The sequence below is a fragment of the Tinamus guttatus genome, unplaced genomic scaffold (genome assembly GCF_059628265.1).
Source record: "Tinamus guttatus ecotype Peru unplaced genomic scaffold, ASM5962826v1 Tinamus_guttatus_pri_ptg000356l, whole genome shotgun sequence".
Lineage (NCBI taxonomy): Eukaryota > Metazoa > Chordata > Aves > Tinamiformes > Tinamidae > Tinamus > Tinamus guttatus.
In genome coordinates this window covers 1,761,610-1,780,377 of record NW_028288890.1, presented here as the reverse complement: position 1 = coordinate 1,780,377, position 18,768 = coordinate 1,761,610, and the positions used below count along the sequence as shown (strand labels likewise).

The 18,768-nt window shown below is 60.4% G+C and overlaps 2 protein-coding genes across 2 annotated transcripts in view; both read right to left on the bottom strand.

Moving 5' to 3' along the window:
- Window positions 1–1,567: 1,567 nt before the first annotated feature.
- Window positions 1,568–3,181, bottom strand: HSPB1 (heat shock protein family B (small) member 1). Its single transcript, XM_088530083.1, has 3 exons — window positions 2,812–3,181; window positions 1,903–1,966; window positions 1,568–1,752 (listed from the first exon to the last, which is right to left on the bottom strand). Exons 1-3 carry the CDS (start codon window positions 3,170–3,172, stop codon window positions 1,584–1,586), a joined length of 594 nt encoding a protein of 197 aa, XP_088386209.1. The 5' UTR covers window positions 3,173–3,181; the 3' UTR covers window positions 1,568–1,583.
- Window positions 3,182–8,523: 5,342 nt separating this feature from the next.
- Window positions 8,524–18,768, bottom strand: part of SRRM3 (serine/arginine repetitive matrix 3) — a 28,833-nt gene continuing 18,588 nt past the window's right edge. The window contains exons 9-15 of the mRNA XM_088530074.1: window positions 18,585–18,635; window positions 18,214–18,318; window positions 17,433–17,601; window positions 11,980–12,326; window positions 11,387–11,614; window positions 11,098–11,235; window positions 8,524–8,740 (exon numbers count right to left, since the gene is read on the bottom strand). Of these exons, the coding sequence (XP_088386200.1) occupies window positions 8,524–8,740; window positions 11,098–11,235; window positions 11,387–11,614; window positions 11,980–12,326; window positions 17,433–17,601; window positions 18,214–18,318; window positions 18,585–18,635 (1,255 nt within the window). The remainder of the gene's footprint in view (window positions 8,741–11,097; window positions 11,236–11,386; window positions 11,615–11,979; window positions 12,327–17,432; window positions 17,602–18,213; window positions 18,319–18,584; window positions 18,636–18,768) is intronic.

Sequence of the window (18,768 nt, the reverse complement as noted above, 5' to 3'; positions counted from 1 at the left end):
GGGGTCTCGTCCCGCCGGGACGCGCTGGAGGCCGCGACGCGGAGCGCCCTTCCTGCACCGCGCTGCCTTGCGGCTGCGCCCAATCCCTGCGTCCTGCCCGCGCGCCCGCCCACGCTGCGTCCCGGCTTCCCTCCCTGCATCCAGCCCTGCATCCTTCCCACGCGCCAGCCCACCCTGCAGCCCCGTTTCCCTCCCCAATCCCTGCATGGATCCTGCCGCACGGGAAGGCAAAGCCGCAGCGCCCGGACACGCTCGTGCTCCGGGGCTCTGCAGCCTCCCCGCGCTGAGGCCTGGCAGGCTCAGTGCACCGAGCACCGGCGCCGCTCCGGAGGTCCCGGCAGCCCCCGGCTCTGCCGCCTCCCCAGGGCCGGTGCCCGCGGGGCAGGGAGCCGCCGGGCGGCTCTCCCCATGGCAACCGTCTCCATCGCGCCCGTTGCCATGGCCGCCCGGCCCCAAAATGAGGGAGGCGGCAGGAGCAGTGGGAATAGCGGGAAGGGGGGGGGGGTGCTCCCGGGATGCAAGCCCGGAGCGGGAAGGTGACAGGGACACGCAGCCGCCGGCCACCCCGGGGGCCGAGACCTGCCCAACTCATTGCAGCGAGGGGAGGGGGCCGAAGCCGCGGGATTCCGGGCAGGTCAGCAGCGCCCGGAGAGGCTTCCTGCCTCGGGCATGACTCAGAGGGGGGATTAGCGGGATTTACCCGAGCGGGAACACAGCGGCCTCCGCCGCCGGGGCTGGCCCGGAGCCCTCGCGCAGGAGACCCCTGCCAGGACGGGGGAGACAGTGTCTGAAAGGCGTCGGGGCGACGCTCCATCCCCCCGGCTCTCCCAGCGGATTCCTGCAGCCGGACGGGGCGGGTTGGTTTTGGGTGCCTGGGGAGGGGAGGGACACGGCAGGGTGGGTGTTAGGGGCTGGGAGCCTCCCGGAGCCGTGGACTCAGGACACTGGAGACCTGGGATGCTGGAGAGCCAGGATATTGCACATGCGGGATGGTAAGAACTGGAATATCGGAGACCAAAGACCTTGGATGATGGCACCAGGGATGTTGAGCTTTGCAATAAGGGGGAACTGGGATGTTGGGGATCCGGGATATTGGAGACCAGGGATACTGGAAATCCAGGACATTTGGAGCTGTGGGATATTGAGATCTCAGAGGTCAGAGACATGAAACATTGGAGACCTGGGAGGTTGAGGCCAGAGATATTGGAGAACTGGGATATTGGAGACCCAGGATATCGGAGGATGGGGACACGCGAGCGCAGGCAGCACCCAGACGTGCCCCATCACGGCCAGCGCCACCAGCTCAGGCAGCCCCGAAGGACGGGGTGCCCCGCGTGTCCCGACCCGGTGCCACCGACCCCTCTGGCCTCCTGCCCAGGGACGCAGGGCACAGAGCAGGTTTATTTCACTTTGGTTTATTCCAATTCGTTCTACATTTTTCTTCCCATTTATTCAAGACACTCAGTGATGGGGTGAGTACAAAATAAGGAATAAAAACAGGGATCGAAGCGGGGGCGGCGTGAGGAGCTGTTCTGAGCAGAGCAGCAGCGGCGGCGGTTTCTCTCCCTCCTCCTCGGGGCCGGCTACTTCTTGGCGGGCTCCTCCGCCTTCTTGCCTTGGCTCTCGATGGTGACGGGGATGGTGATTTCGGCCGACTGGATGGCGGGCTTGGGCAGGGGCGCCTCCACGGTGAGCATGCCGTCCGGCGAGAGCGACGAGCGCACGGCCGTGGCGTCGACGCCGGGCGGGAGGCTGCGCGGAGGACAGCGGGGTCAGCCACGGCCCCCATTCGGTGGCTACCGTCCCCCCCGCTTTGGGCTAGTGACACCCCCAGCTTGTCCCTCTGGAGGAGACAGGAGAGGTCCCCAAAGGGGTGGGGGAGGGCCTTGCTGGGGCACTTACGTGTATTTGCGGGTGAAGCACCTGGAGATGAAGCCGTGCTCATCCTGCTTCTCCTCGTGCTTCCCTGGAAGGAAAGGAAAAGCCGCAAGGGTGACGCCTGCGCTCAGGCCCCCTCTGCCAGGGCAGCCCCCGCGGGGGGTGCCAGCCCCAGCGCTGCTCGGACACGGCAGCGTTTGGCGGAGCCGGGCGCCCTCCCTGCCGCGCAGGACAGGGGACGCAGTGGGGACGTCACGGTGGGTTCGGCTGCTCCCTGCAGAGCCGGGGCGATGGCCGGGAATGGGGACAAGGACAGGGAGTCAGGCCAGTTCCCCTGGCTTGAAAGCGGCTGGAGCCGCACGGAGCAGCAGGAGGGCAGGATTTCCTCCCCTCCCCACATCCGCAGCAGGAATCAGGGCCAGGACCGGCCTCCTCTGGGGCCATCCCCAAGCCAAGGCGCTGGCCCCAGCCCATCCGCAGGGATCGCAGCCCCGCTCGCCCCAAAGCCTCGAGCGGGATCCCACGGCCCCCAATGGGGCTCTGCCCTCAGCCCAACGCTGCGGCGGTGGGGGGAACACACGAGCCCGGGCGCCGCCAGCCGCCCCCGGTGCACGTGGCGCTGCCTGGCCCCGTGCCGCAGGCGCTGCTCTTCGTCAGCGCCGCCCGGCCGAGCCCTGACACCCACCAACACCCATTGCCGCCATGGGGCTCCCACGGGGCTGGAGACAGACGGGGACGTTCGGAGCATCCGAGCTGGGGAGCGCAGCCTTCGCCCAGCGCCCCGTGGCTCTGCTGGAGCAACAGCCCCATCGCCCGCAGCCGCTCGTGCCCAGCGGGACTCACTGCGGCACCAAACCCGCGCCCGGCCCTCCCGCTGCTGCGCCCGCCCTTCCCCACCCAAACCAGCCCCCGCGGCAGCTCCGCAGGACCCACCGGTTATCTCCACGATGTTGTCCTTGGTCTTGACCACGAGCTCCTCGGGCGCAAAGTGGTTGACGTCCAGGGTGACCTTCCAGCTGTCGGCCGTGTGGCGGATCTCGGAGATGCCGCTGCTGAGCTGCCGCGTGAGCGCGCGCCCGTAGGCCGAGCCGGCCGCCGGCAGCAACGCGCTCTCGCTGGGCAGCAGCCGGTAGTAGCCCGGCCACGCGCTGCCGCTCGGCCACTTGTACCAGTCCTCGGGGATGTGGGGCATCCCGAAGGACTGGTCGAACAGGCGGCTGCCGTGGTACCAGTCCCGGAAGGGGTCCCAGCTGGGGCTGCGCAGGAAGGTGAAGGGCACGCGGCGCTCGGCCATGTTGTGCGCTGCGGGCGGCTGCCGGGCTGCGAGTGCCGCCGGGGCGGCGCGGGGCCTTATGAAGAGGCCGGACGGTTATTTTTAGCCGGGCGCTCAGCTGGCTATTAATGGAAATTGCAGCAGGGCCCGGGAAGGGCCGAGCAGCGGCCGGGGGCCAACGCTCCCCGGCCGGGACGGCAGCGCGCAGCCGCCAGCGCCGGCCCCGCCGCGCCGCGGGGCCACGCGCGGCGGCAGGTGACGGATTGCGCTTGGAGCCGCTCCCGGCCTTCCCGTCAGAGCCGCGGCGCTGCAGGGACGGGGGCGGCGCAGCCTGGGCCGGGGCCAGCGGCGCCCGCGGGGCCGGTGCGCGGCCCGGCTGAGTCAGGGCGGCCGCGCCTGCCGTGCCAGCCGCCGCCAGAAGCTTCTGGAGCAGCCGAGAGCCGCCGCGGCCCGGCCGGAGCCTTCCTGGGGAGGGGATATGGCGTTCTCAGGGGCACCCAGTGCCATTAGGGGGGGATTCCGTGGTGCTCATGGGGGTGATGCGGGGTCAGGGGAGCTGGGGGCAGCCCGTGAGGCTGACGGGCTCCATGTGTTGGTGGAGGCTGGTGGAGGACCATGGGGATGACAGGGCTGCCCCCGCCCCGTCTCACACACACACACACCAGGACATGGAAGGCCGGATCCTTCCCAGGGTCCTTTGCCCACCCCAGTGCCCAGTTCCAGAGGGACCTTCCAGGCCCCGAGTCCCAGGGAAGAGCCGCACAGCGCTGCAGCCCCCTCCAAGGAGGTGCATCCCCAGGACCGAGCTTAGACTTAGCCTCACACCGGCTTTTCATCACCCCGCCGCAGCCGCTAAGGCCCAGGTGATGAAATTTGCCCTCTTTGCCCCATATTCTGACCCACATTTCTGCAAATGAATCAGCTCATGGTGACCCCGGGAAAGCAGCCGCAACGCGCCCAGGTGCCCGGCGCGACGGAGGCGCCGCTGCAGCAGCCGGTCCCTGGCTCACACCGGGGTGTGGGGAGCAGCTGAGACCCGACGCACTCAGTGCAGGGACCCTCACTCCGGGCAGGGGTGCAGGGCTGGGCCGGGGCTGGGGGGGTGTCACATACCCCCCCCCACGGCAGTGGCAGCCCCTTTTGTTTGGGAAGGGGGATCCGCTGGGAGAGCCGGAGCGTTGCCATGGAGACGGCAGGGCTGAGCAGGGGGAGTGGAAAAAGGGATAAAAGCAGCCGAATCGGGTAGGGCTGGATCCTGCCGGGAGCCCTGCGGGGATGGGGGATGCGGTCGGTGCCGGAGGGGCTGCCGGGATGGGAGGGATGCGAGCAGGGAGGGAGCCCTGGGCCGAGCTGCGGGAGCGCGGCGAGGCGGACGGACACACGGAGCACGGGAAGGGGCTGGATGGACAGAGCCCCCCCGCCACCCCCCGCCCAGGAATAACCTGCTCCAGGCCCGGCAGAGTCATTTACAATATATACTGTATATTTTATTATAATTGAACCAGCTCACTGAATCTACAGCTGTACTCACAATCCAGGAAAAAAAAAAAAGGGAAAAAAAAAGAGCGCACGCGCGAGGAAAATACTGAAGTATTCCTATGGAGTATTTGTTCCAGTTAGCTCCCTCCGCGGGCAGGAGACAGAGACTGTAAAAGAGGAAGACTGGAATTTTTCCCTGATGTGCTGTCGTTGTGGGCGCCGGCGCCGCCGCCGGCCCCGCTGCCGCCGGGACAGCCCGAGGGAAGGAGCCGGGGGGACGCGAGGGGGGCAGAGCCCCCCGGCAGCTGAACCTGCTCCGGGGGGATGAGGAGGGAGAAGAGGCTGGAGCTGCGGCATTTGGGGGATTGATGGCACCGTGCGTCCAGCCTGGGCCTGCAATGGTCTCCCCAGGCTGGTGCCACAAGATCAACCTGTTCCAGTGGTTCAAAGTCGGATTTTTTTTTTTTTTGTCTAGATCGGGGGGTTTTGGGGCTGCTGATCTGAGGCCAGCACAAGACGGGAGAGTGAGAGGGGAGCCCATGGCTGCAAACAGGGCAAATCAGACACCCTGAGCCCAGGAGGAGCCGCGAGTTCTGCCGTCGGTTCCAGTCCTGCCGCCCAGGCCTGGCTGTCCCTGTGTCCCAGCACGCGGCCGCTCTGCCCAGGGCGCTCAGCCTAATACGCTGGAACAAGCCAAGCAATTGAGAAACGCAATCGTTTCTGCTCCTTACCTGTTAAATCCGTTCCTAATTGCTTTTCTTTTCTGGGCAATTGCTTCGGCTCCTTTCCAGCTCAGGCAGGGCAGCCTGGAATCGCAATGAGGCCCCATCTCTCCCTGCCGCCCTGCAGCTCCCCGAGGAGGCATCTCGGAGGCTGCGTCACGTCCTTGTGCAAAGCAGCATTTGCCAGGAAGCAAGTTGTGCTGCAGGCAGCGGGCACCTCCACAGGGATGTGGGTCTGCTAGCTGAGCATGTGCAGCAGGACCGGCTGCATGGAGAGATGGGCTGGAAAACCGGGGAGCTCGGATCAAGAGGTGACCCAAGCCCTAGAGATGCTTCCCTAAGGCTCCCCTCACCCTCTCATCGCACCCTGCTCAGGCTCCAGGTCCTCCAGGCCCTCTCCGTCCTCCCCGCCTGACTCCTCCCGCTGTGTCCGCGTTTGCCTTGGATTCTCCAGGGACGGGTTTGGAAGGGGCAGCATGAGGAGCTCTGTGGCTGGGCAAGCCGTGCGCTCCGACCTTGCCGGCCCCAGATGCGGTCCTGGCTTAACTCCTGTTCCTGCTCTCCCGAGACCTTCAATTCATCATGCGGAGGCCGCGGACTAACGAGGCCTTTGCATTAGCGGCTGAGCAGGATGCAAAAGGGATGACTCGGTCCTACCGATCCCCCCGAGCCAGCCAGGCTGGCTGGAAACTGATGTCAAGAGGGATTGACAAAGCCCAGCTTTCCATCTGGGGGCAATGGGTTAATCCGGGCAGCTGCTCTCTCCACCAAAGGAGGCTCATCGGCATCGTCTTTCTGCAGTGAGGCAGAAAATGTGTGGTCCGTGCGGATTAAATGCAAACGGCCCCAGGGTGCTGTCATGCAGGAGGGCTCGGGAGCTGTCCCCAGCTCCCAGGCAGCTGGGAAGAGGATTTTTTGGAAAACCAGCAGAAGGAAAGCTCTGAAAAAGGCGAGACTACCAGCTCCCCTGCTTCTCAGCAAAGCCCTGTACCCATGGGACCTTCATCCCTCTCCAATGCGCAGCTGGGTCTTGCTGCTGCACAAGGAACTTCAACACTGTCCTGGGCTACCCTGAAGATGGGAGGCAATGGGACCAAGTGTGGCCAGAGCGTCTGGGACAGGTCCTGCTGCTCTGCATCCCTGTGTCCTGCTCACATTTCTCAGATCCCCCACAAACACCAGCCAAGGCGACGAGGGGCAGCATCTCCAGCAGGGGTGGAAGCTCCTGGCTGGGGCTGTGCCCAGGGAGCTGGGATGTGACCAGGGAACCTCAGCCAGAAGTGGCATCAAGCGCAGGCCTGGGCCGGGCAGTGGGTCATAAGGAGGTAGAGGGGGCTGTGAACCCAACATGGGGCAAGAAGCAGGTTTGTGCCGCTGAAGCCGCGGCCTGCCGGGCTAGATCCATTCCTCTCCACCCGGGCAGCATCTCAGGGAAACGGACGCGTCCAAGACAGTTCCTCAGCTCCAGGGGATGCTGAGGAGGTGCCTTCATGCAGCGAGTCTTCCTAGGGTGGCTCCATGCATGAACCCAAGTGTCTTAAGGAAAGAAGTGTCCGAGGAAGGGAAGTGTGTGAGGACAACTGCACGGTGCCCCAGGGCTTCCTAGTTCTGCAGGGAGGGAAGAGGGGCTGTTGGGAGACACGCTGCGGGGCAGCTCACGTGCAATCCCACGTGGCTGTTTCCCTGGAACTATCCATTTCCAAAGGGCTCCTGGCGCTACCATGTGCCCACATGCAGGCCAAGGAGAAGGGAAGATGTTCTCATCTCTAGGGCTGAGACGGCCCTCATCTCTAGGGATGAGAACAGGGTGCTGAGGCTTTGGGGACCTGCTTTTTTCCCAGCTATGGCCTTGGGGAGCTAGCACACGACTCCCCTCCATTCACTGTCTCCTTGGCTTGGAAAGGGAAGACCCTGGGGACCCACAACCACAGCAGGGTAGAAGGTCCCAGGGATTTTGTTCTGCAAGGAGATGCAGGATGAATGAGAGCCATGGGAAATGTGGCCCTGAAGATGGAAGCCCTCCTCCTCAGCCCTCCGTCCCACTGCAGACGTGCTGTGTGGCGCCAGCACGGTCCCCTTGTCACTCCCAGCACAGACCATGGCCACGCTGAGCTCCCTCCGTGCCGGGGACCGGCTGTGGAGCTGGGAAGAGCAGCGCAAGCTGCGCGGAGCGGCCCGACAGGCCTCCCACCTGGGAACAGCCTGGCGAGGCCGAAGGCAACGCTGGGCTCCTCCTCGCACCTGGCTCTGGAGACAGGCTGTGCCTCGGTGCCGGGACAGGCCGTGCTGGCCGTGGCCACGATCTTTGTTCGTCGGTGGCTCTCGGGGTACTTGGGCCTGGCAGGGCCCCTGGTAGAGTTCAAGTTGCTTCTGACTCCAAGGGGACAAGCGTGGAGGAGCGCGGGAGCCCGGGGAAGCCAGCAGTGCTGTGTGGAAGCAGCGATTCCTCTTCTTGGCCAGCGCCGACGGAAAGGCAGGGCTGTCCTCTAGATTGCATCGCTCCCTTCGACTAAGCACTGGCTCCAGAAACCTCTTCCTCACCCTTTTCCCTTTCCCAACCCCCGCCAAGGATACACTTGTGCTAAAAAAAAATGAACAAATGAAGGAAAGCGTGAGGGCCTCTCGCTGGCTGGAGCAAGCGGAGCAGGACGGGACGGAGGGCGCGGGGCCGGCGAGCTCCTCGCTGCCGCAGGCTCCCCGGCCACCCCGCGCCTGCTCAGTCCAAGGTCTTTGCTAAGCGATTTGTTCCCTCGCTCTGTGCTCGCCCACCCTGTCCCTCCCCACCCCGGCGTTTGCAGAACTCAAGAGATATCCCCTCCCTCCCCAAAATTCCCTAGAGATCCGGAGTCCCCCCCCAGTCCCAGATGGAGGGGCACAGTCACCACAGGCCATGCAGGGCTGTGCGTGGGCCCAGCCGACTTTTCCATCAGGCCCCTGCTCTCCCCAGCCACCAGGTCCACCTCGTAGCAGCTCTCGGGCTTTTCCTGCCTTCCTGGTGGTCCTGGCTCAGGGGTCGGGCTGGAGGGGACCCCCACGGCCGGGCCCAGCCGTCCCCGTCCCCGCTGAGGGCGGCAGGAAGACGCGGCGCGCGGCGGCAGGGCGGGCGCGACGACGCTGGTGCTGGCTGCCCCGCGAGGGCCGGGGGCTCGGCGGGCCGGCGAGGAGGCCGGCTCAGAAGCCCGCGCTCTCCGAGCTGCTGCGGCTGTTGTAGCTGGCGCTGCGGCTGGGGCTCCGCGAGCGGCTCAGGGGGCTGCGAGTCCGGCTGCGGCTGCGGCTGCTGCTGTAGCTGTCGTAGCTGCGGCTCCGGCTCCGGCTGTACGAGTAGCTGCTCAGGGAGCTGGAGGACGAGGGGCTGGGGCGGTAGTAGGGGATGGGCCGCTTGCGAGCGCTGCGAAGGCAAAGGGGAAAGCGAGTCAGGGCCCGGGGGCAGCTCGGGGAAGGGGACACGGGCCCGAGCGGCCCCGTGGCCTCCCCGAGCCCCGGCTGCCCCCGCCGCCACCCCGCACGGTTAGTCCTGGATTAGGCAGCGACGAGGACAGAAAGTGAGCGGGTTAATGTGGCTTTTGTGTTTCCCAGACACCAAAGATTTAAAGCTGCTGAAAAAGAGAAGTTAGGGATTAGTGAGAGGCAGGATGCGGCGGGGCTGCAGCGGGGCGCTGAGCCTGCCCCGGGGTCAGACCCTCCCCACCGGCTCCTGAGGAAGAGGAGGGACGTGGTGAGGCCAAGGGGAAGGGGCAGAGGAAGAAACAAGGGGAGAGACCCAGAGAGAGGGCAGGAGCTCTGGCACCACCACTCCCAGCCCCTGTCGAGGGTCCCAGGGACTGCCACACCAGTGTAGGGGGCTCCTGGTGGCCCCACTGTCCGCCTGCCACCTGCGGCATCCTCTCCATGGCCCTGTGTCCTCTGCCTGGGATGTGGGTGCTGCCTCCTCATCTCCCACTCACTGCTGGGTCCCAGTAAGCACCAAACATGTTCCTTGGCCCTTTCGGCTCTGGGGGTGGCTTGTGGGGTGGTTTCTCCCTCGTTTCCTCCTTTCTCCCTAATTCCCTGAGCCCCTCTCGCCCATGGCACTCAGCAAGACCAGCACCCTCGAGAGTGCCCACATTGCAGGGGACACAGCAGCATCTGCAGGATGCCAGGCCCAGAAATCTGCCCCGCTCAGGGTGCTTCACAGCCCCAGAGGCAGCAGCAGGGGACAAAAGGTGGCAGGAAGCTGCTGGCCCCAGGCAGCCCCTTGGTCCCTTCTCCCGGCCCTGCCTGATGCAGGGGGCACCGGGCGCACGGTGTTAGTGGCACTGACAGAGACACAGACACGGCTTAGCACCGAAGTGCGGCGAGTTCGAGGAGACAGTGAGGAAGAGGAGGAAGAGGAGTGGGGGGAGGTTACCCTGCTAACCAGGCCCGCGGCGATGCTCTCCGAGAGGAACCTTGGGATGAAATGGAGAAGGAGACGTTGGCATCATTGAGGGAGGAGGCAGGACCGCGCGGTGCCAGCCCACCCGGGCCGGCAGGGAGGGCAGGTGGGCACTGAGGGCAGCAGGGGAGGGAAAGGAAGGGTGTCCAGGGGCTCCTCCTCAAGGCGGGGCTGGCCCATATGCAGACAAGAAGGGCTGTGACTTGTCCCCCTCCCTGAACTATCCTCTGCCTTTATCTGAGCCTAAACTAGAAATGCTCTTTCCTTTCTGTGACTGAAAAAGAGAAAATAGCCTTAATCTTCGTGACGTGCAAGCTCTAGGAGCTGAGACTATGCAGAAACAACCAAGCCTTGGAGAAGGGAAGAGCTCCCTTAGCAAAGGTGGGATCAGAGTCTCCAGCCCCCGGCTGTTGCGGGAGTTGGGGACGGTCCCCTCAGGAGCCAAGGGCTGTCCCCTGAGCAGGGCCCCTGGTGCGGCTGCCCCATGTCCCTCAGCCTGGCTGAGCGGTGCCGCCGTGCTCCTTATCTCAATCCTGCAGGTCTAGCCCTGCCCCAAAAGACACCGCAACGGCCAGCGGCCCCGAGAAACCTTGGTGCAGCGAGGAGCTTTCCTGGCCCACATCCTTTACAGGCCATCTATTAGAGGAAGCCTGCAGAGAGCTTTAAAATAATATATGAGCAGTGGTTTCTCCTAACTCCCCTCCTTAAAACTTCAGTCCAGACAAGAAAAACAGAAAATCCTCCCCTACTGAGTTGATTTCTAAAAATCCAGCTACCTTCACTTTACAGTCCCAGATCTCCCATCTGATAAGAGCTCATGACAAATAGGTCAGAAAAGAAGTAATCTCAGCTCCACACCAGTAATCTCACCAGCACTGAATGCTAATGAGATACTATATATGCATACAGTGTTTTGTCTGGCACTAAATGTTGCTCGCCTTAGAGCCCAGGACTCTGAATCAATAGGACCTCAAGGAGGCGAAAACTGCATTTGGAGAGCAGGAGAGAAGCGTATTTGAGGCAGTACCATTTTGCTGGAATGTACATACACAATTTCAAACGAATTTATATTTTCTGTTTCTAAATGTGAAGACATCACAAGTTTGTAATATTGAAGATGGTCTGTCTGGTTAGCTGTCTAGCCTGATGCACCCATCCATTCATGCTCAGGCTCTGTCTGTCTGTCCTCAGAGATGCTCATCCATCCACCAATCCATCCATCCATCCATCTATCCACCCAGTGCAATGCCCTGGGCTCCCTGGCAGCAGAGCTCAGCTCCAGGGCTGGGATCATGGTAGGGGTGAGGAATTCGGCATGTGCCAAGATCTACCTTGTAATCCTCCTGGGTTCCATGAAACTGGGAGAGTCGCGTCTCCTCTTCCTGATGGGAGAATAGCTTCTGGAGCGACGCCTGGCCCGGGCAGGATCAGGGTCGCTGTGGCGTGTTCGGGGCTCATTATCCTTCTCTCTAAACCAAAAATTAAAACACGTGTTAGTGACCATGGGGGAGCAAACAGCCATGCTTGGTTGGAGAGCAGCATGGGGTCGGGTGAGGAGACCTGAAGCACTTCTGATGCTTGTAGAGCACAAGGCACCTCACACTATCCCTGGGGACTGACCTGCTCGCCGTTTTTTTCTGCGATGGAGACCGGGTCCTGCTCCGTGCTGCTCGCTTCTCCCGGGAACGGGAGCGGGACTTGGACAGGGAGCCGCTGGAGCTCCAGGAGCTGCTCCTGTGCCCCGTGCTGTGGGACAGGCTCTTCTTCCGCTCAGACGTGTGCCGGGAGTGCTTGGCCGATGACTCCGAGCTGCTGTTTGGCCTGCCCCGATGGTGTCTCTCCTTCACCCTGCAAGGGACAGAGAAAAGGTAGTCCCTAGGTTGTCCCCATGACTGTAGTCTCCTCTGAAGTACCTTTCCCTCCACAGCTTTTGCTGTGTTCCTGAAGGAGCCGAGAAACACAGCAAAGCTTCTGGGTACCCAAGAGTGAGCATCAGAAGTTGTCCTACGGGTCTGTGATTTTCAGGTGAGCTGCATTCACCCCTATCCTCCCCGTTCCCCCGGCTTAGTCCCATCACCACCACACAGTGCAGGGCCAGAGCTTATGCCCCGGGGGGAAATGGGATGCTGAGGAACGAAAGCATCCAGGATCGGGCCACCCGAGGATCCCCAGGGGGGTGAACTGCACCTCTTTGCCCGCGAGCCCCCTCTTACTTCTTGGCGTGAGCGCCGTGGTTCTTCTCAGCGCCGGGCGGCGGGTGGTAGGGGTGCGAGCACGCCGAGCCCTCCGAGTCGCTGCTGTAGCCCGTGGGGCTGAGCGGCGGCGGCGACGCCTCGCGGGGGGCTGCGGTCCTGGCCTTGCTCTGGCCCCGGTGGCGGGGCGGCGAGGCGCTGCGGGAGCGGTGCCGGTGGCCGTGCTTCTCGGCCCCGCCGCATCGGGCCGCCTTGTCGGGCGAGGGCGAGCGGGGGCTCCGGGCGCCGTGTCGGCCGCCGCGGGCGCGGGGCGACGGCGGGTCGCTCCTGCCGTGGGCCCGCGGAGAAGGGGACGCCGAGGCCGGCCTCTGGCAGGGGGGGAAAGACGGACAGAGAGAGGGAGAGAGGCGGAGGGGAGGAAAGAAGAGAAGAAAGGAGAGAGCGGTCTTTAACGGGGCGCACCGGGCCGGGGGCTCGAGTCACAATGTCAACGCACATCGCATAAGGCAGGCTACACAGACGCTACTCTGCACCTTCCTCTCGCCTCAGCCTCTCGCCCTCAACAACGTGGATCATGCAAATCTCCGCATGCAAAACGCAAAAAACGAAGAGAGAGGGGAGGGGGAAACAAAACGAAACAAAAACAAAAAAGCCAGGAAACCCAAAATTGTCGGGGAGGGAGAGCTCAAAGGGAAAGAAACGACCCCCCCCAAACATCTGGAACGGAGACAAAAGCAAATCCCTGGCCCACCGCCCGGCCCAAACGAGAAAGGTGAAAGGAAAAGGGATGTAAAACCCAAACGAACTGAGGAAAAGGAGGAAAAAAAGAAAAGATGAGAAAAGGGAAGGCAGTGGGGGGAGAAGGGATGGCAGGGAGAGGGAGCAAATTAGACTGAACTGCGGGATCAAACCAAAGGGGACTGGAGGTAGTGGGACCGGATTGTGGGAAGGGGCTGGGAGCTCTGCTCACATAGATGCATGCACATATATATACACATATATATATATATATATGTTTAAATATGCATAGTTATTACATATAGTACAGATTTTGGCTTAAAACAAATCAAGAAAATGAGGAAGACGGCACAGAGCAACGATGGAGGGCAAGGCAGGGAGCCACAGGGGACGGGCAGAGAGGGTTGAAAGAAACCAAAAGAAAGAAGAAAACATCAAAAGAAAAAATCAAATAAAAAAACAAACCAAAAACTCCACAAATGTCATCGTTACTGAGATAAACGAATGTCTCTGAACTCTTCCTGGGATACTCATTGATTTTTTTAGCTGTGACTCTGCAGGGAACTGCTAAGTTCTCATCAGCACTCAACACAGACTTTGCTTTCTGCTTCCTTTTATTTTTTTTCCGTTATATGCTTTTTTTTTTTTTAAGTCCCTCTTGGTTAACATCCACTTACCAAAAAAGTGGCATTTCCTCCTTTAGTAGGTAAGGTATGAAGAGAAGGGAAAAGCGGGGCAATATAAGTGCATCATTAGATTCACAAAAATGCAAGAGAGAAAGTAAGAGAAAGAGAAGAGAGAAAGCGAGAGACAGTGAGAGACGAGAGCGAGGAGGAGAAGAGAAATAAAACAAAACAGCTCGCCTGGCCTAGGCCCGCTCCCTGGCTAAGCTCACGCGGCGCCGGCGCCGCAGGGCCGCCATGGCGGCGGCAGCGAGATGCCCTTGGTACCGAGTGGATTTGATCGAGAGCCGGCCCCAGGGGCCATTTCTGCACAGGCTCCATGCTCGCGTCGTCTCCAGGGACGCCTGGGCGCTCGGCCCTCGCTCCTGTGAGGGGACAGCCCCATCGCACGTCGGCGATGCTGGCCGCCATGGATAGCAACTTGCTGAGTGGCTTTCACTCACAGCAGCCCCCAAATCTTCCCTGTTTATTTAGTTTTCTTCACCCCCTTCTGAATTCTCCTAGCAAATATTGGGGAGAAATCCTGATGGAAACCCACCCCAGCACCACGCGAAGGCCGGGAGCGCCCAGCACCGCCATTTTGTGACAAAGGCAAAAGGGGGCAAAATGGCAGCCATGGACATGAACCATTGGCTGTGAGGGCTCCATCACCACAGGGCACCTTTGGGGGTTTCTCTCCACTGTCCCCAGTGCCCTCATGGTCCACAGTGCTACAGAGAGGGTGGCCGCAGGGCTGAGCCCGCCATGGGGCCAAATAGGCCCATGCACGATGCCGATGAGCCCGTTCCTCCACTGGTCCCTGGCCTCAGTCGCGCGGGGTAAGCAGCTCCCTCCAGCCTCCTGTCTGGCCCCTAAAACCCACAAAACGCTGCAGGATGGATGTCCCAGACCCTGGGACAACAGTGGCCATGGCAGGTGCATGACCGAGGGGGACGCGGCCCAGTGCTGAGGGGGGTCAGGCATGGCCAGGCTGTGGGACACCAGCGCCATGGACAATCCCAGTGCCACCAGCACCAGAGGGCACTGGCATTTCCTGTATCCATTTCTTAAGGAATTCCTTTAACAAGCTGTTGGCTTTCCAGTCGCTTTAGGGAGCAGGGTGGGGAAAGGCTGCTAGGAGCGAGCGCGGTGATCGCTGACCCTGCAAACAGCAAAACCACTCCGGAAAAGCCACCAGGCGCATCCAGGAGCCGGCCCTGCCACAGCACCAATCCCGCCGGGAGGGGAAAAACAAAAGCAACAACAACAACAAAAAGATAGAGTGATATAGAAAGAGATTTCCTCTTAAAACGCAGCACTTCCACACTCAGCAGTTTCTGCCTCCGCTACGCCGGCACCGCCGCCGTGCCCGCGCGCTGCCGCTGCGTCTCGCGCACAGGGCTTGTCCCTTCCCTTTGTGTCTAGCTGCCGCTAGCTCTGCTCGCTTTGTTATCCAGCCCCTAAAAAGCTACAGAGGAAATCAAATCGACTAGACGTAATCGTACCGTTTATGGCAACAAACACAGAAATCGGAGGGCTAAAACACACAGAAATGCATTCTACCAACAGAACGAGTAAACGAGGAAGAGAAAAGGCAGGAAAGAAAGAAAAAAAATTACATGGACAGAAAAAAAATACATAGAAGAGCATGGCTTTGTAGCTAATCGAGGGAAAAAAAGTACAAAATTGAAAAGTTATATATAGCCACCAAAAAGAGACAAAATGAAAGAGACAGAGAAAGAGAGAGACTGAGAGAAAGAAAGAGAAAGAAAGTAAGAAAGAGAAAATAACATTAAATCAAGCTACGGTGCTTTTCAACAGGCTCATCTGCAGAAGTGAACGTGCAGAGGTGGACGAAATACCTACCTTCTGAATTGTCAGTGACAGGAATGCAATAATAAAAAAAGAAAACAATAATCTCCACATTTGGAGTGCAGAATGGGAAAAAGACAATGACTCTTTAGTAATGTGATTTAGACCCCTTTGCTAATAAAGCTTGCTTCGCTTAGATTTCCAATTTTTTTGGTCTCTTTTTTTTTTTCTTTAATTGAAAGTCTCTGGCGGGCAGCCAGACGCGGCGGGTTTGCTCGCTTGCGTGCATCACCCGGCCTCTACATAGCAGCACCGCATTGCTGTCTCAAAAAGGCGCTACGCAACATTACAAAGTCCCAGACCACATGCAAATAAAGCAACAGATGGAGGCAGACCATGTCAAGGTTTGTTGGGTCGTTTTGGCACCGGGATCGACTCGGAGCGGCCCAAAGAAAAAAATAACAGAGAAAGAAGTGCTGGAGAGAGTGCGTGTGGGAAAGAGAGAGCACGAGAGAGAGGAGGAGGAGAGAGAAGGAAGAACGAGAGAGCGCGAGGATGGAGGGGAGCCAGCCGTGGGGGGACGCATGGAGACGGGGACTGTGCATTTAAAAGGGAAGTTGAGTTTTGGGGGCAAAAGTGACTGATTGGGGCATTCCCCTGGCATAGGGGAAAATGAAGGGCTCAGCACCACTTTCACCGCACTGCAAAGGGTGCTGGCCACGAGCCCTCCCTCCTGGCTCCGTCCTCCAACTGGGGACTAAGGAGGCAAAAGGCAATTTGCTTCCCAATTTTCTAGAGCCAGGCAGCTTTTTGCTTTAGATCGGCACAGTTACCTTCCCTTTTAAATCCCTTGGTCAAAATATAGAAATGGAAATACAATGTTCAACGATTGTAAATATTAAGAAAACACATCTGCTTTTTTTTTTTTTTCTTCTCCACATTAACACACACAAAAGCAAAAAGTTCTAAAACAACACAACGACGACAGGAAAAAAAAATAGAAATATATCGTTTGCATTTCTGTACATCACGAAGGAAAAAAAATAAGTCGTAATAAAGGAAACTAAACAAGGAGGAAAAAAGAAAAAGCACGTTTCATTTCCCTTCCCTCCCCCTCTTCCCTGCTTCTGCTGAGCAAGAAATGGAATTGTATATTACCGTTTGGGTTTTTTTCAAATGGGAGGCTAAAGAAAAACACAGATGGAATTAAAAAAAGAAAATAAAAAGAAAATAAAAGAAAATAAAAAAGAGAGAGAAAGAGAGAAAGAGAGAGAGAGAGAAAGTTGTTGGAGAAAAGTACCACTAGTGCCCGGGAGCAGAAGGAGCTCGGGGGCCGGGGCGATGCTCTCCGGCGTGGGGCCGGGAAGCACCAGGGCTCCTTGGTGCCCCAGGTGATGCTGAGACAGCCCGAGAGCCGATGGCAGCTCCCGGTGGGGGTGTCCCAGGACGGCGCTGGGGCACCCAGGCTCGGCCCTGCCTCCATTGCCCGTCCTGCTCCGGGAGCCGATCCGGGCCCAGCTGCCCCCGGCAGTAGCAAAGCTGGGGCTGGCTCTTTTGCCCCGCTGGCTAGGCCTTAACGTGAGCGCTTTTATCATGGCAACAAGCCCCCGAAGCAGCAGGGGCTTCCCGGGGAGCGAGGCGCAGACAGGGACAGGCAACCCCAGGACAAGCCTCCATGGAGAGCCTGAATTCCTAAAAAGTGAGCATCCAGCGCCAAAACAGCTCCAACACCTGTCCCGAATCCTGTTCCCAGGCTCAGATGCAGAGCGGGACGCCACGGTCCAGAGCCCTGGGGTCAACAGCTTCTCCTTGGCGGTGGCGGGGAAATAATTTTTGCAGCTTTACCCATTTCTTGTCTGACTGGGCTCAAAGCGGAGGTGCCAAGCACAGAGGTGGCCCTGGTGGGTAGTGTCTGCCTGTGAGCAAGTGGGTGTCCGCTCGCTGGGGGTGGATTTGGCACCTATAGAAATGCCGGCGAGTGCCGTGTCTGACTTCCCCCTGTCCGGGTGTCACCCACACCTGCAAAACCAGTGGGACCAAGAAGGGGCAGCCAGATCACGGTGGGACTTTGCCCCACAGAGCCAGTGCCGAGACCCCAGCGAGCCACCTGGTCCGGCCAGCCGGGTGCCGCGAGCTTGGAGCAAAGTGACCGGAGAAGGGAGAGGAGATGAGGTGGGAGAGGAGAGCCAGGGGTCCTGCTGCGGCAGGAGGGGAGGGAAGCAGTCGGGGAAGCGAACCGTGATCCAAGAAAAGCGTACGTACATCCTGCGGCTTCTCGAGCGAGGCGCTGCGGCTGCGGCGGCCGTTCTGCGCGCTGCCCTTGTGCCCGTTCTGGTGCGGCGTGGCCGAGCGGCGGGGCGAGGAGGACGGGCTGCGGCTGGAGCGGGCACTGCTGCCCTTGGGGCCGTCCTCGCGGTGCTTGGGGCTCAGCCTGCGGGGACACCGATGGCAGCAGGTGACCACGGGCCAGCACGGTGCAAAACTGCGGCCCCAGAGAGACACACGTGCGCAGGCAGCAGGACCGACTCCCTCCCATCCTCGGCACGGCATCGGCCTTGGCCTCATTTCCATGGGGCTGCCAATCACAGGCCATGACAAAACCGCAGGTCAGGCCTCGCCAAGGAGGAAAATGGGCTGAAAAGATGTATTTGGGTTTTCTGTCTTTCAGACTTTGCTAGTTTGCAGTTTGAAACTTGGCCAGGCACCACGTTTCCAAACAAGACTCTGCAAACAAGAGGCCAAATCACTTTTTGTCTGATCTGCTTTGGAATCCCAACAAAGGATGCCCACATATTCATCGGACTGCAGCCCAGCAAGACTGTGTTAGGTCCATGAGGACTTGCCATGGCTCACATCCCTGCATGGGGTGGACAGGTTTGCCGTGCATCTCCCAGAGCCTGCGCTGCAGTCCTCATCCTCACTCCCAGGCATCTCAACATCCACATCTGAAGGCTCCCTGCCCTCCTCATTGCCTCTCCACCACCACACAAGGGAGGATTTGGGGCAGTTTCGCTGGTTGCAGCCAGGGCAGGGGTGCTCCTACCTGCTGGGGGATTTGGAGTTGCTGTAATCGGAGGAGAGCGAAGCGCTGTGGGAGCTGCAGCTGCTGCGTCTGTGCAACCGCCAGGCCGGGGACCCACTGTGGGACCTGCACAGTGCACAGAGATGGGGAGGAAAGGCCAGCTGAATTGCTGGATGGTGACATGGACAGAGGGTGCCGCTGGCAGCAGGACACCCCTAGGGGTGTCCTTAGCTTGTCCAGCCAGCCATCTCTGCCAGTGTGACCCATCCCAGCAAGGATCACCCCCCACCCCTCCCGGCACGGCACAGGCGCTGCGAGCCCTGACCAACTGGAACCTGCTGCCTGCCGGGGCTGGAGAAGGGACCCAGCAGGGCTGCCCACTGGCATCTCACCTCTTGCGCTCTTTATTTTTCTCTTTTCTTTTGTTCTTGGGGCTCCTGGACCTACAGAAACACCAAAAAGCTGAAAATGCAGATGCAGGTGGATGGGCAAGGCCCCACATCCCAATAGGCTGAGACCCACGTAGGGGTGATGCCGCAGCTGGACTGGCGCTGGTCACCCAAGGCTCAGCCCCAC